The 17,148-nt window shown below is 39.2% G+C and overlaps 1 protein-coding gene and 1 long non-coding RNA gene across 4 annotated transcripts in view; one reads left to right on the plus strand and one right to left on the minus strand.

Moving 5' to 3' along the window:
- IL16 (interleukin 16) overlaps positions 1–17,148 on the plus strand; it is a 28,162-nt gene that overhangs the window by 3,850 nt on the left and 7,164 nt on the right. Inside the window, exons 2-14 of one of the 3 annotated variants that reach the window (XM_048955791.1) lie at positions 4,541–4,677; positions 5,189–5,297; positions 7,491–7,587; positions 8,027–8,169; positions 9,239–9,349; positions 10,286–10,400; positions 10,622–10,695; positions 10,789–11,002; positions 11,894–12,011; positions 13,144–13,276; positions 14,164–14,251; positions 14,538–15,013; positions 16,438–16,573. In XM_048955791.1, coding sequence (XP_048811748.1) covers positions 4,541–4,677; positions 5,189–5,297; positions 7,491–7,587; positions 8,027–8,169; positions 9,239–9,349; positions 10,286–10,400; positions 10,622–10,695; positions 10,789–11,002; positions 11,894–12,011; positions 13,144–13,276; positions 14,164–14,251; positions 14,538–15,013; positions 16,438–16,573 — 1,951 coding nt within the window. Of the gene's footprint in view, positions 1–4,540; positions 4,678–5,188; positions 5,298–7,490; positions 7,588–8,026; positions 8,170–9,238; positions 9,350–10,285; positions 10,401–10,621; positions 10,696–10,788; positions 11,003–11,893; positions 12,012–13,143; positions 13,277–14,163; positions 14,252–14,537; positions 15,014–15,623; positions 15,666–16,437; positions 16,574–17,148 lie in introns of those variants that run through there. The other 2 variants (XM_048955792.1, XM_048955793.1) reach the window with 2 other exon arrangements.
- Positions 2,983–9,116, minus strand: LOC125698014 (uncharacterized). The gene is made up of 3 exons (XR_007379045.1): positions 8,992–9,116; positions 7,955–8,190; positions 2,983–3,077 (listed from the first exon to the last, which is right to left on the minus strand). It is a non-coding gene; the product is annotated as an uncharacterized LOC125698014 (long non-coding RNA).

Below are 17,148 nucleotides of genomic sequence, written 5' to 3' on the forward strand. Positions count from 1 at the left end.
GCCACATTCAGTCCCAGAACATTCTCTGTTCTCGCTTCCCTTGGTTTCTGATCCTCTGCTTGAAGGAAAAAAAAAAAACACAAAAGGTCATTTTCTCCCTTGGTTGTCACAGAATTATTTTTATTAACTTGCTTTTGTGCAGAAGCCAGTTAGCTGGCTCCTTGGTACCAGGACAAGTGTTATGGCAACAGACTGTAATGTCTTGAACATGAGCCTATGGCGAGGATGGAAAAACAAAGCAAGTAGAGGAGACTACATTCATTTGGACGTTTCTGCTTCCTCCTCCCTTTTTCTGTTTTCTCTGTCCATCCTCCCAGCCTTCTTGCTTTTGTGACATCAGGGCCATGCTATCCCCAGAGCAAGTTGGGAAAGAGGCAGTAATGCTAAGATGGTGCATGCAGCAAAATATGGGCCAGGGCACAGGCTGCCCAAAAAAACAAATCAAAGCCCAGATGATGGGTGGAAAGGTCTGTCTGAAATACATGATATGCTGATTGTGTATCTAGGGCAGAACCTGAATCCCATGCCCCAATTCTTGCATCATCCCAAGGCTTCCTGGCTTCTACCATTTTATTAATTGCAAAGGGAATATGCTGCTGGGAAAACGAATTACATCTACTATAAATATTTTGGAAGGACCAAAGCTTTGGCTGAGGGATGTCAGAATTAGTGGAGTCATGTCAGTTTATGCCAGAAGAGACTCTTTGTTAGAAATGATGCAGGAAAACAGGTTTCTTGAAGAAAATCCCAAAAGGCTGTGTTCTCTTCATCTTCCACTTGGAAATCCCAGTCATTTCACAGCTGGGAAGGCAGAGAAGCCAAATATTTAAATTCACTATTGTACTGTTGTTAGATTTTTTGCTTTTTTGTGTGTCTTTGGCCTTTTTTTAACCAGCAGTCAATCAGCTCATTGTCATATGCTTAGTTAACAGAGTCAGAGACCTTACGTGAACCAGCCTTGTATAACACTTCACTGCAGACAATCTAACTACTGTGTCTTACGTTGAGAGTGCACAAAAGTTTTTTAGTTTTTCACAGATGCCATGGTTACCCTTACTTCAAAACAACATCTGGAACGAGATGTTTTGAGAGGGACTCTGGGCTAGAAATGCCTAATAAGAACACGAAGGGAAAAGAAATCTCTTAAATGGCAGATAGAAAAACATCCTCCAAAATTTTTCATTTAGCACAACAAAAGAAGGAGGGCAGGAGGAGAAGATTCGCCTGGACTTGCAAATTACTTTTCCAGAGCAAAAATGAAATAGCACATGAAATATTAATTTACTCTCACCTGCAACATAAATGCATTTAAGAAGACTCTTGAACTCCCTCTTTGATTTTAACGTTTCAGCCAAACAGATTCAGCTTAAAGACTAATTTTGTTTATAATGCACTCCTGCAGACCATCTTCATTTTGGTTTCACAGTAATGGGCAATGCAAACACAAGTTTCCCCTGAGTCCTGAAGTGCTGGGTTGCAAAGTCCCTTATAAGCAGATAGATTTTATTCACTGGCAGCAAATACGCACTTAAAAATACGCACTAATAATGCGTAGGCAAAGTTGACCTAGAATCCACCTGCCTATTCCCTCCCTCCTCAACCTCTCAGCCTCACTTTAGCAAATTTTCAGCATTTGCTACAGAGCTATAAATCACCATGCAAAAACAGCAGGGCACAGTAAAAGGGAGGAGAATGAAAACAAATGCTGCTTTTACTCTTGGAACCGTCAGCAATATTTCTATGCATATAATAATAAGTGAGACAGGAAATAAAGGACATTAAAGAACAAAACCCAAAGCAAATTGACTGCTGGCACGTGAAGTGGTCAAATGTTTACTTTTCTAGAGAACAGCTTTTATTAATTTTCTGTCATGTTGCAATAACTTGGATGTGAATACAGGGATCTATATCCAGGGCCCAAAAGAAGTGCAAATGCTGACAACATACAGATATTGCCACGTGTCCCTCCTGTCCAATAAACTTTTTTTTTTTTTTTAAGTAGTTCACATAAATGCATTTAAAAACTGTTGACACACAGAGTCTATTTGAAGTGTTGCCCTACTTGGTAAGATGACCACAGAGTTAAAAAAATCAAATAAAATTATTCCCAAAACTTCTCTACAATGCACAATGAATTTAACTTCTTTCTTTCTAAATGCATACAATTGATTGCTCTTGGAAAGAATATTCTGTGAAGTTCTCACTGGTGTTATTTCACATGCGTGTCCCAATACAAGCCAGAATTTCCAGCCTTGCACTTGTCCCATTGCACAAAACACCTTCCCCACAGGGCTGACACGGCGCGCAATAAACAATCTCAGAGCCAAACACACTGCACCTCTGTGATGTCCTGGGAAACTGATGACAGCCAAATGCCTTTCTGACAAATAACTACAAAGAGTATTATAAATACTATGTGTGCAGCAGCTGTGTACTAAGAACAAGTTCTTGGAAGGGAATGAGCATGAGAGAGGCTGGGGGGTGCCTGAAGAGGCCCACCATTAAGTGGAAGTTAAGACTGCAATGCACAAGGACAGCTACATGAAGCTCTCAGTGTGCATGCCTGACCAGCAGCAGTGAGGGAACATCTGTATATTTCAAGGGAGCACAGCACAGTCATAATGGCTCCTACATTTAGCATCTTACATCTCTACTGTTTTAGAATTAGCACACTGCTCTTTCGAGAACCCTGTTGATTTAATGGATGCTTCACATATGCAGAATCTGGTCTGTAAGTTTTCACTGATGTATAAAATGAATATTTTTTCTACTCAAGATCTGACATTTCAAGACATCCGAATTTATTTTGTTACCATGCTGAAGACTTTAGAGCACTGCCATGGGATGGAAAATAACCTAACACAGTCCTGATTTCATGCATATATTTCCCCAGAATATTTTACCTTGGGTGAAAAGTAAATGCAGAAGTTCCAAAACCAATACTAGAGTTCAGACAAACTGGTTTAAAACAGAATCCTGTCCATACTCATACACTTACCTATTACTAACTGGAAGCACTCTTCAAAAAACAAAAGAGCTTCGTAAAACTCAGATGCTCCTCATTAATGGTAGACAATCTGGAATGCAAGCAAACCCACAGAGTTAACAAGTCAGTCAGTACAAGCACAGCCCTTATCTGTTACCTACTGAATTCAGTCTGTAGTGACTGCAGGGCTCAAACTCAAATACTTCATTCATTCACAGCCTTGGATTTACTCTGGCAGGTTTCAGAATGGGAACCAAGCTCCAACAGCCAGCTGGGATGATAATGACCTGTACTGAAATTGCTGTAAATTCGAAGTTTGCCTTTGCTGACAGTCAGGTATAATGTGATCCCTATTGATTTGTGGTGAAAGGGCACAATAACACTTAGGGCTGGATGAACTCTGCTTAGGGGAGGAAGCAGCTCCAGAGATACTAAAGAAGGTGGTTATATAGCTTCCCTTGTGCTGTCAGAGAACTACGAATCACTGGAAATAGTCCATGACACTCTGAGAAGTGGGCCCTGGAGCAATACAGACAGCTGACCTCTGCTGTGCCTGTGAACAAGACAGTGCTGCTGACAACAGCCTGTCCTGATGTATGGAGTGTGCATCCCTGTCTGAAATCTCAGTCGTACAGCTCTGCTGGGAACAAGCGTGGATCCAAAACACGCTGAGGACCTTGTTCACTGTGTGTTGTCTGGGGAGGCTGGTGTGGGCAGGGAGAGTGGATTTAGCTCAGCGAGAATGAATACTTGAATTAGGAGGTGTACTGAGAAAATGGAGAAAGAATTCTGCACTAACTTGCCAGCTTTCTTTGTCTCTTCAGACTGTTTAAATGCTTAAGTATCTCTGCTGCAGGACTGTGTTTCCTAGACAAAAGTGTTTCCTTTGTATGCTTAGTCAATCCATTCTTTGCTTTATTTACTCACATGACTTAAGACTATTTCTCTTTCTGTATGCCCATATGCTAATGATTCATAACTGTGTTACAAATGTGCTTACAATTAGCCCTCCAGATGCAGCACTCAGACTACAGCAACCTCAACCAGACTGGAGATGACAAAACCTTCCAGTGCTGCAGTCATCTTTGCTCCCCTGCCCACTACTTAACAAGTCAGCAGCCAGGGTGGAGCTCCTCATGTTTTGTATACACTTACTTTTCATTCAGAGCTATCATATTTTTTTGGAGTATTTCCTTTTTTGATGTGTGTTTACTATTCCTCCCCGTCTTTTCTTAAAATTGTTAGCATGAGCAAAATTTAGCCAGTTACTATTACAAACGTATTATCAGTTCTCTTCCCCTATATGCAGCATTCTTCCTCTTCCTTCTATTAGCCAGAAGCTAAGGAAAACAATTTTTTTTAAACACTGACTTTATAATAAAATTATTCTTTCACAACTGTACACCATTAAAGGCCAATTCTCATTCCTCTTGGAGGCAATCTGGTTCTCAGATAATTTTCAGCATTTCTTCACGAGATGCAATATAAATTTATGTAACTTTTAGCAACCATGGAACATTTTTTTTAATGCAATCTTTCACCTTTCTGAATCAGGACAACTGCATCTGCAGACTGTGTGCAACCAGAGGAAACAGCAGCTCAGGAATCAAGCTTTCCAGGAGTCCAAACTGTGCCTCCATCTGGAAAGGGTTCTCAAGCTGCCAGGTACCTGCTGGAAGCACAACAAACAGGTACAGCACATGTGGAGTTAGCAAGCTTCTAAGGGAACTGTTTGCACAGTTGTTGCACAACCGGCATTCAGCAACAAGTTTGGGCTATTCTGTGCTGTCATAATTGCCTGGACACAAGCCCTTACTCCTTGAGCATCTACCTACATATAATAAGCTGGCCAGTATGGGAGCTTCCAACCAGGGAAACACAAACTGGGAGGGAATGTCTCACACGTGAGCTCAGTCCCCATCGATAGCACATACATCTGTGGCTTGAAGCCTCTGGCTCTGAAGACTTCAGGCAAAACAAGAGCCTCAAAAGCAAAGGGTAGTCATAGACTAGGAATGGGGTATATTCCCTGAGATGGAGTATATAATATATCAAAACATGTCAGAAAGTGCTCTCTCCAAGGCAGAGGGAAGATTGCAGTTGACTCCTGAAGTGAGGCACAATAGCACAATAGTGTCATATTTTTCTTTGGATGTAAAATGGTATGCATTCGCTTTCCTCTATTCTTTATTTCTTTTTAAGGGATGGATGTCTGAGTCCAAGGAATGAAGTGTTAACACTAAATGGGCAATCACTTAAAGATCTGCCCAGCAAGGAGGCTGAATCTCTCATTCAATCAACAACACAGCTGGTGAGCATGGTGATGGCTAGCAAAGTAAGCATGAAAGTTGTGTTTCCCCCCACAACTGTGGGGTGATTGGACTAAGAGAGAGGAAGGGAATTTGTGCATCAGACATTTGAAGGACATGGTTTTGCTTTTTCTGACTAAACCCCAAACCTCTTGTGGTCAGACTAGTAGCTTTCAGCAGAGATTTTTTTTCCCAGATAAACAGAGGTTATGGAGAAGCCCTGGGAAATTCTAGCAAAGTCTGTACAATCCATCTTTTTAGAAACACATAGGTTGCCAGTGCTCATTTTCCCTTTGGAAGTTGAGAAAAAGAAGAGGTGGATTAAGGATCCGTGAATCCAGAAGCCAGAAAGCAGCTCCTATACTGAAGTAGAGGTTGTTCTTGTTTGTTTTTTTTTTCTTTTCTTTTTAAATCTAGGATCTGTAGCTAGGAAGTTCTTGTGATAAAAGTTAAGGGACTCTACAACAGAGGGAAATAGGAGGCATTTGCAGGTCAGCAGCCCTGGGTTATCACTAAATCTTTCACGGTGAAACCCTTTAGATCTGTTTCTTTGGATTAGACCCTTTTCACCGCCCCAAACCAGATGGCACTAAAAGCTTTTCACTTGCAAATGTTGGAGGTTGGTCCCCTAATCACACGTTTGCCACTTTGAAGACAACAGAGTTTAGCCAGAGGTTTGTTGCAGGCTTAAGGTCTTGCTTGAAATTCAAGGAAAAAAATTACCATCTGGTTGTTGTTTTTTCTTCTTTTTGTTTAATTATTATTATCTACGGTAAGATCACATAGAAAACTCGGGTATAATCCTAGACTGAGGAAGTATTCCTGACTGGGCCTGCTATCAGGTAGTCAGACTGGGTAGAGAGTACTCCCTTCCAGGACTGCAGTTATGAACTGTTTCACCCAGATGTCTACAGAGTTCTGCTAAGATTTTTGCTTTTTTCCCTCTTCCTTAAGCAGCTCAGTGGCCAGAAATATACCAAACTATTGTAGCACAGTACCAGGCAGGTGACCTGTGCTGTTAAAGACAAATTTGCATCAAAATACTTAAGGGTTAAGAGTAAAAAGTATTTTGATGCAAATTTGTCTTTAAATTCTTCTTGTAAATGAAATTCTGCAAAATCAGTTCCACAACGCCTCTTTGAGGACATTCTCTGCATTTTTTATTCTCAAGAGCTCATAGGAGAAAGGGAGCAGAAAGCCCTAGTATGATTTAGCTTCATGACTAATGCCTCCACCTGCTGTCAAAGAGGAAAATTACCATTTGTCAGTTCTGAATTAAAAAACAGCACTATTGAAAATTTGGCTCCTAAAATTTGGAAGAAAGTATTTGTCCCGGTTGGCTCCAGAATTCTTACTGCTTCTTATTCTTAATTCTTCTTACTGCTGCAGAATACTGCTGAGCAAAAGCCTTTTATACCTGGAGTTCTACTGAATCACTTTCCCTACACTGTCTGCACTCAATAATATTCTTCCTTTGACTGTGATTCCTTCATGATCAATGGCATTCTCTATGACGTGACAGAAACAGGACTATCAGGAAATATATGTATCCAGACGTTATTCCTAACATCAAACTATTAATCAGATGTTATAATTTATCATCATTTATCATGTGTTTATTATTTAGTTTTTGAAAAACGCTCAACCCTTGTCCTCAACAATGCTAACACACATATTTGGGCATTACTTTAAGACGAGTGGGAATTAGACACCCATTCACTATTGTAAAGCTGAGCCCAAACATTTTTGTTTTGAAAATAATGCTCTCCTAAGAAAAAAGTACCTAAAAGTGCCTGTCATCCTCAAAAATTAGAGCAGGATGGCTACACTTTATCCATACATCAAAATGTTAGACTGTCTGAATCGATTAGTGATGTCCATTAATTTTATGTCCGTTCTGACTAAAGACCAAAATCTATTTCTACCTTATTGCTCTGGCAAGTTATAATCATATTTCTTTGACAAAGCACTGAGCTATCTACTATGTTATCATCTTCTATATTTTAAGTAATTAATTTTCACAATGTTTTCACATTTGGCTACAAGCCAAATTAGGAGAAAAATTGTTTTTAAATGGAGATCACTTTCAAGAATTTATTGATAGCAATGTAATAGTCTTACTAGAAAAAGTCAACAAATGGAAGTATTTCTCCTTATATATTCTCAGTTCGTTTGTTTTTTTTTTTACCTCAAAGGAAACACCAACCTGTAAGGAAAGGCCTTTGGAAATACAAAATGGTTGTTTTCTGCAAAGCAAAGCCTTGTGTCAACGGACACGCAGTAACTCAACCAGTAAGTTGCAAAGAAATCGTTTTTTCTCTTGTAGTATTCTGGGTGTTCACAGCACAGTACTCTGTTTGCAGTGTTGGAAGATAGCACAGCTGTTGTCCAGACACTCTGAGATCCTCAGCTAAGAACTGCTGCCACATAAAGGCATCAGTATTTATATTCTCCAATCCTACAATCAGGGGTTTTGCATGTAAACGTTCTCTTATGTTTATCAAAGTGTACTCTAAATAAGCCGATGCTCTTGTGGTTGGGAATGTTTGTTTTTAATACAATTAACACTAATTGCTATTCCCACAAGTTAGAGTTAAAAAGATGGCTCCCTTCAGAGAGATTTACAGCTGGAAAAAAAACTTTTCTAAGGGAAACGTACCTGATCAGATGAATATGCAGAGCTTTCCAAAGCTAGCAGAAGTAACTTGGCCCCTCTCCCCATGTCCTGCAGGTGTAAACCCGTACTGGATAGGGGACATGGACTGCACAGCACCCCGGAAAGCCGTGCCCTTCAGAGAGCGGCAGCCCCATGCCCTCCATACCAATCGGAAATCACTTTCCCAACAGCTGGACTGCTCTGGAGGGAGAACCCCAGTAAGTGCTATGGGAAATCACCTGAAAAACAGAAAAACTAAAACTGAAGATCTCTGATTGACGTTGGAAACCAGTCTGGCCATCAAAATATATCTTCCTCTCAGGCCCAAACAGGGAAAATGGCACTAGAGGCACCACCAGTCTCTGGCACACTTGTTTCCTCTCCCCCATGAGGAGCAGGAAAGGCACTATGCCAATGAAACCCCTTTTTTCAGCACCTTCTCCCATCCTCTGCCCTAGCAGGCTTTACAGTGTGTGCAAATCTCCCCCAAGGTGGTTCGTACCACCTTGCTATCTCACTACCCAGAGCTCACTACTGAAGAGGACCCTACCCCGGCACCTCCCCACTGCTAGCCATGGAGATGCTCTGTGCACATGGCCTGAGCTTCGGGCCCTGCTCCTGTGAGCATCCAGACTTCCCTCCATTAGCCCACTTATGGCCACATGCGGGTATGGAGTCACCTTGTGGCTGGTAGTCACCGCTCATGCTGGCTTCATGAGGCTCTTTCTGGTCCACTGGGACTCAGACATATTTCAGCAACCATGATAATGTATGCCCCCTTGCTATCTAAGCAATCCACCACAACCCAAAGGAGCAGAGACAGTTAAGGGAAATGAGGGTATTTGAGGTCCCATGTGGTAGGTGCTACTCATCGGCTCTTTGGTTGGCATCCCAGTTCTGCAACCCATCACACAAACAAACCAGAAAGCAGAGCTCACACAGCCAGAAACTCAGGAAATTTGAAAACTTCCACTTTCAGACGCAGGAGGCCTGCAACAGGGGAATAAGCAATGACAGAGATGTGGCAGAGCTATACGTACCAGAGAGCACATTCTTGGTCTTGCACAGGCATCTTCCTCCTCCTTGGCATTTTTTCATGTTCTCAACATGATGTTGAATTAATAAGCTTGTTTCCATGTTAAGATCTTCTCAAAATGAGAAGGATTTTTTAAGCCTTCAGTAACATCGGTTACTGTAAAGAAGAAAATTTGAAGTAAACAAGTAACCCTAATCTGCATCAAAGAACAGCTGGTTCTGCATGAAAATTGTACTTTTTTGTGTTCTCAGGCAATTTCAAGGCCATCTAGATCACTAAGTACAGCACAGCTGGTACATGCATCTTGTGGCTCACAGGCTTCGGTGATCTCTAACATCGTGTTGATGAAAGGACAAGGGAAGGTGAGACTGGCTCTGTTGACTACCATCTATGGTGTTTTGCTTCATTTCTCAACTGCAAACTGATAATGACTTCAGGTGCTCAGGTTTCTAGTTGTAGACTGCCAGTTCATACTAGAATACAGAGAGGATGTGGGTTATGAACTTAGACATATAGCTCTTGAACTAGTTGAACAGGGTTCTAAGTTATTAAAACTTATTTGTGTCATATGTTATTTGTAACTATTTAAGCTGTGAGATACCTCTCAGAAGTTGTTACATGAAGTATGATCAGCATCATTTACAAAATCATCACTTACTGTCTGTATTTTGTGAGCACAGAAGGACATCATCAGCACTGTACTTTCATTTCTCATTTAAGGGATGTTAAATGGCCCCAGAGGTATGAATTAGTCTCACAGCATCCTTCTGAGGGTAGTAGATAGTTTGCCCTTTTATATAAGGAGGAAAGACAAAAAAATAATCAAAGACAACCATTTACTTAAAAGAATCTACAGTCATTGCTTAAACTTACAACACACATTAACCTGTTTGGTAGAGGATAAGAGAAAGATTCTCTCCACAAGATCTGAGTGCCTAAGGTTAGTTGTAAGATCAAGATCTTCTGTGATTATTTTATCAATTTCATTTATGGGAAAGGAAATCAAGAAAACAGATGAATGGATCTCTCAAGGTCACATATTGGCCCAGGGGCAAAATGAAACGTAGAAGCTTTCTTATGTGTTTATAATAGGGAATTAATTGATTGCAAATGAATCATGAGAGTATTCAGCTGAAATTTTCATTTGCTTTTACTACTGGCATGTGGTTGCCTATCTTTCACAGATTATACTGCTTTGTTTACTGGTACTGCCCATGTAGCTAATGCTGATGATTTTGCAAATGGGATATGAAGACTAAACATAGGCTCTCACATGCCATTTTTCTTCCATAAATCAGGGCTTGGGCTTCAGCATTGTTGGAGGGAAAGACAGCATTTATGGGCCAATAGGAATCTATGTCAAAACCATATTTCCTGGTGGAGCTGCTGCAGCTGACGGAAGACTACAAGAAGGTGAGAAATCCATCTTTTCTCCTTTTTCCCACTCCAGATTCCCAAAGAAAATCTAAAGAAAGATTAAGTGAAGATGAAGGTCCACTGAAATGAGCCACAAGTGACTTTTACATCTGCATCCATTATTACGTTTGCAAGACTCCTTTTTTAGTACATGCATATATCATACAAGTTATTCACAATACAGTAATATTAACATGTTTTTTTATTTTGAAAAACAGGTGATGAAATCCTCGAACTGAATGGAGAATCAATGCATGGATTAACACATTATGATGCTTTACAAAAATTCAAGGTTATGTACTCTCCTTTCAGAACAGTTTCAGCCTTTACATGCAACATGCATGTGAACTCAACCCATTCAATCGTGATCTCTTCTTTCCAACAGGCCAAAAAGGGTCTTCTGACTCTAACAGTCAGAACAAGCTTCAGCACACCTCATTCTGCTTCCAGCTATTTGTCACCCCACTTGTGTCAGTCACTCAGCTCCAGTATATGCATAACCAAAGAAAACAGCTCTTTCAGTTCCGAAAGTCCAGTGTTCTTATTAAATGCTACAAAGCCCAATGATAGGGTCATAATGGAAGTTAGCCTAAACAAAGGTAAGTGCTAAAATTGATTTAGCACTGACAAACGAGGCACTGATTCACAAAACACCACTCATGCTATCTGCATGCCTTTCCTCACTAACATCATTATTTTCCTGAACTAAGTTTTTTAATATACTAAAGTAGACCATAATGCCTCCAGTGCTAACAACAATCTATCAGCAGTGGCTTTTGAATACCATCTGTCCTCAAGAGTCAATTATACCATTTCTTCACTCAAGTGTTGTCACATTTATATCCTTCAGATGAAAAAGTAAATCTCTTAGCAACAACTAATTCCTATGCAGTTCTTATCCTTAATTATTCAAGTAGTTTGCTTCATTCTTGAGATGGCTAAAAAGAAGTAAAATACATACTTATGTCTTCCTGTATTTCTGCCATTCCTGCTCCAACTGTTACCTTCTCCTATTTACGAGCAATAACTGACTGAAATACGTTTTTAAACACAGGATCAACAAAACAGTGAATAAAGTCTCTATGAGGTGACTTACCAAATAGAACGGGATCTCACATCAGAGTATGCAGAGCAAAGAAGTATATTTGCAAAAATCTTGAGCTGTACTGTAGAAAACAAAAAGAGAATTGAGACTATATATCAAAGAAACGACCACAAATTGCTCCTTAATTTTTGGTCTTTTTGTTTCATTCACCCTCTGTGCAGTCAGTTGAATTCTGCTGTCACAAAAAATATTTTGCAAAATAAACTTACATTGCATCTTATGTGTAATATGTACAACTTGTGAAAACAAGAGTAGGTTCCTGGTTCGTAACAGAATAAGTTAAATAAACTGAAAACAGTGTTTTTTTAAATTATTCTCTCCAATTGTTTGTTTTGACTGTTTATTACACTTTTTTTATTATTATTATTATCACTTTTTTTTACAGAGCCAGGGGTTGGCCTTGGAATTGGGTTATGCAGCATCCCTTACTTCCAGTGTATTTCAGGGATTTTCATTCACACCCTCTCACCAGGTTCTGTGGCACATATGGACGGGAGACTCAGGTAGGATAAGAAAATCTGTCTTATGATAACCTTTTTCCATTGTTCTAAAATATTTTACAGCTTTATATTTGATCTCACAGGGCAGGAGGTCAGTGCCTTCTGGAGGCTTTGGGTTAACAGCACATGCTATTCTGAGGGTTTGAGAATGCAAATGTTTGTGATAGCCAGAATTTCCAGAAACATCACAGCCCAGTGGGATTGTTGTCACTCGTCTATACTTGGGTTGCTTTGGAGGGTTTAGACAAGCACAGAAATATGTTCCAGAATGAATTCTATAAGTGAAACAATGAGGACATATTTGGAAAAAAACAGAATACATGGTATTTTCTGACTTGCGTGGGTTTTAGATTTTCCCAGTTAAAGCTCCTCAGATTCTCTCTTCTTCCCCAGTGGAAATGCAGTTTTACTGAAATGATCCCTGGTGGAAGTACAGAAATTCACCTCATAAGATTTATGCTCAAGTAGTCATGTTGGGCATACTTACAATTGAACAGAACACAGCTTTCTCACTGACTTTCTTTAACTTAGGTTCTCTCTCTACATGCAGTACTTAGCTGAAAGAACAAAGTGGTTGCACACTTGGAAAGTTTGATATGAATCAATGCCTTCAGAAGGCTTCTTAATATATATGAGAATTTGTAATGAAACAGGGAAGAGTGGACAGCTTGGAAAGATTCAGTTCAGGCATCACCAGGATTACAATCGTTTGTCACTAGAACTGTTGTGTTAGCAAGTTACTCATACATAGCAGAAATGTGAATATCCTTTCTCATCTGAAATAACACTAGCAGACCATAACGTGAGAAGTGTTAACTTGATAGGAAGGAAGGAAGCTGTAGGTGGAAACAGCAGCTGAGCTGCATACAGCAGAAAGATCAGACACAAAGAGTATGAGTAGCTAAGCATGAACTTCATAAGCTGCATGCAGCAATGCAGCAGATCAAAAAAACCTGACATTCAACTCATCCCCATTCCATTTTCTGTGAAGAGAACAATGAGACAATGCAATTTATATCTGTGATCAAAGTAGAGGTCAACTACATGAATCTGCTTTTTGCATATCTCTGCATGGGTGAAACAAAGATAGGAGAAAAAATGTTTTATTCACACTTTCTTTTAAATATCTCTGCAGGTGTGGAGATGAAATTATTGAAATTAATGAAGCATCAGTGCAAAATATGACTCTGAATGAAGTTTATGCTGTACTAAGCCACTGTGATCCTGGTGCAGTGCAGATTATTATCAGCAGACACCCTGAACCACAGGTAGCACTCTGTATTCTCATTTTCAATAAAACACATAATGATAAACTAAGATTAAGAAAGAGAGGAAGTGTTAATCTACAAACAGGTTAAAGCAAAAATGTTGCTAATGAAGATGCTGATCTCATTATAAGCATCACTGCAAGTATATGAGACTGATTACGGTATAAACCTAGGATATGTCCTTGCATATAATCACATAAGATTTAAAGATTGCTTCAACAGTTTATGTGCTGTGAATAAGGAAATTACAGAAATAATATTTAAGGTATAAACAAAATTATATAGATCAGAAAAATAAACTTTAAAGAAATGATTCTTAGTAAGAAGACATAAATATGAAAGAGGGAATATATATTCCTCCTTTCCCTTCTGCAACCCCCCCCCCAAAAAAAAAAAAAAAAAGTTTATAGAACCATTTTCTATACTGTAATTAAAATTTAGGTCTTCCTCAGCTATTCACTGAGGAATTTTGTAAAATCAGATATTTCTCCAGAATGCTTCCTAACACAAACTAGAGCATAAATGATTAACTTTAATTTGTTGCATTAAGTTATCATTAGAAAAATCAACATTAAACTACCTTACGCTGATAAATCCAGTATTAAAGTTCTAGAGGAATATGCAGAAGTACATTTATCCATATAGAGCCTATTTTACCAAAACAACCAACATAAATAGCACACACACAGAAAAATTTCAGCTCTATTAGTATAGATTCCCCTATAACAGTATGCAATTGTTTAACAACAGTACATGATGTAACTAGGTATATTCACTTCAATTGGAAGACTTAGAGGGGTTGGAAAGTTTTGTGAAAGGAATGAAAGTTTAAATGTTACTCACCACGTAGTAATCTTGTAAAAATATAATGGCATGGTATTTCCTAGGTGTCTGAGCAGCAGCTAAAAGAAGCTGTTGCACAAGCTGTGGAAAACAACAGATTTGGAAAGGAGAGACATCAGTGGAATAGTGAAGGTAAGGGGATGAGTGCATTCACTGACATGCAGTAATTTTGGTTTTTGAAGAAATAAGGACCAAAGAAATAAGCAATAAAACATACTGCTGATACTGATATAAGGAAAACAATGCTATTTTGCTGTCCAAAAATCTAAGCCTTGACATTCTCTCACAAGCCTTTAACTCCTTGTATTGTGTCTGCCAGATGACGGTGGGAGATAGCTACAAATTTAGCCAGCTGGATCTTAGAAGTAAGCCCTTGTCACATATCTAACCAGACATTTTGATTGTGTTTCTTATACAGGTGTTAAAAGACTAGACACAAGCTGGCATGGAAGACACCCATGTGAAAAACATATTGAAAGAAACACTGCTTATTGCAACCGTAAAGCCCAGAAGCTGATGACCCGCTCCAGCAGTGACAGCAGCTACAACCCCAGGTCCTTGTGTAGTAATGGTGCTGCATATCAACTGAGTGACTTGAAAGAAAGGGTACACAGCATTGATGTACCAATTACCAGACAGCCTGGCCTGCTGTACTCATTGTCTGGAAACAATTTTGAGAGAAGTTCCCCTCTTACTTGTAGTGAAGGAAGTAAACCCTTGCAAAACGCTAAGAAATCAACAGAGATTCTTGTTAGAAAACCTAAATCATCAAAGCCCAAACCTCCTCCAAGGAAATATTTTAAGCAGGACTGCACAGGAAACGACCAGTATATTGCAGATAGAAAAGAAAAGCTTGTATCTGAAGAGACTGAATCACCTTCTGCAAATGTGCAGGTAAAGTAAAACGTGTGTGTGTGTGTTTGTGAGTCTGGCAGGGGAAGCAGTAGGGCAAAGAGAAGGGCTGTGTGTGATAACAGGAAGTAAGTCAGTGAAAAAAAGAGAAGTGTGTGTGTTTGTGGGGCCTGGGGGGAGGGTTTGAAGGCCTTCTTTTTTGAGAATATAGGAGTGAGCCAGTTGAGCGTAGATTTGTAGGTTACTCAGTTCCTTTTCTTACCTAAGATAGAATAGAAGATGTTTCACATTTGCATGAGTGTGAGGGACTGTGAGATCTGCATGTTGAAACAAAGTTGTGGCATGTTTAAAAATGGAACTGTTTCCCCGGGGTTTAGCAATATGCCAGTAAAAATGAACGGAACTGTACGCAATACATTTCCCCAACTGGTCCAAATAAACCCATGCAGCTGAGAGTGAACTTTGACTATAATGTTAACATCCTAGAAAGTTTCAGTTTTCATCAACAGCTACTAGAAAATTACCTACCAGAAGTTAAATTCGGAGCAGTTAAGTGGCTGTTGGACTTACCACTGCATACAACTCTTGAACCTTCACCCCTCAGTTATTCCAAATAAGGAAGAAAAAATCAATCTTAAGATCAATAAAGTCAAAAGCTTCTCTATTAATGAAGAAAACCTCCTCTGGAAAGAGGGTATGTATGTCTCAGGGCAATATTTCTTTAAGTCCCAAGAAGAAAAGGTTTCTTGTCGGAATGCATTTTAGATAATGAAGAGAAGGTTTTACTGCTGCTATAAGCACGGAAAAAGGTTTTCCTAGAATAAGTTGCATAACAACCACCACCACATTACAGAAACCTTAAGGAATTCTTTAATTACTGACTTTTTTCAGGACGTACACAGTCCCGATTGGTTTTGCTTCCTATTAGCAATCCTGTAGTTTAACTGCATAGCAGACAGCACTTCCAGCACTGTAGTATGGCAGCTTAGTTACATTGGTTACAATGGAATCAAGTAATTCAGGAACATCTATTTATGGTGTTGAGTAATATTGATTGCAACCTCAGGGTAATCCTCTCACTCTATTTTTCCAGTGAAAAACGAAAAAGGGAGAGTTCCGAAGGTACAGTAATGATTTAGCTTTATCCAGCTTGCCCTTGGGGTAAAAGATCTTCATCAGAAGAAACTGGTTTATGGTGTTATTGCCACTGACTACATTTTTGAAATGTCAGCTGCATTTTTTCAATCTGTTTACAAAAGTAGCATAAAATACCATGCTGGCCCTCTTGAAATAGAGAAACAATTACGTTGTATAAGGATTGCTTCTCAAGCAGAAATAAAAACTTGATTGCTATTCAAATATCTTCTACCAGATTGCAAACAGGTGAAAATACAATTTTCTTCAGAGTCATGTAGTGTGGTTTGCATAATTACATTCTGACACACTTCTGTTTCCTGTTTGCTCAGCAGGAAGTTAGAGAACCAATGCTAGAGGGACAGCAAACAGACGTAACTCACAGTGTCTTCACCACTTCTCCTACAGCTTCTGAATGCACAACTGCTGTTCCAGGGGGCAGAGATCAAGAACGAAAACCAAACTTAGGTATGTTTAATATGATGCTTGCAGCTGAAAATAGCATCTTTAAATGCGCACTTCACTCATAGCTGTAATTCTTGGGTTGAAGGAAAGAAATCTCAATCCATCAGTCTTTGACAAAGCAGAAACTACATTGGAAGAAGCATACTAGACTAGATGATTTATTGTAAAAAGCAAAAATGGACAATTATTACCGTATTTTTATATTATTGTATACTATTACTGTATTTTTTCAATACAAATAAGCCTGTTCTTATTTAAAATGAAAAAATGACATTAAAGTTTTACTTCAGCATTTCTAGAATACATTGTTATGCTTAGCCTCAAGGAATTGTACATATCACTCATAATAAATTACTATCTTCTTGTGTTTGATAGACTAAAAGAAGCAGTATTAGTGGAGACCTGAGTGCAGCCTCTCAGTATTTACGGGGGGGCTGTAAGAAGGAAGGAGACAGACTCTTTAGCAGGGTCTGTAGTGATAGGACAAGGGGAAATAGTTTCAAACTAAAAGAAGGGAGATTTAGATTGGATATAAGGAAGATTTTTTTTTTTAATTTTTATTTTTTTACAATGAGAGT

Source organism: Lagopus muta, chromosome 10 (genome assembly GCF_023343835.1).
Source record: "Lagopus muta isolate bLagMut1 chromosome 10, bLagMut1 primary, whole genome shotgun sequence".
In the NCBI taxonomy this organism is placed as follows: Eukaryota; Metazoa; Chordata; class Aves; order Galliformes; family Phasianidae; genus Lagopus; species Lagopus muta.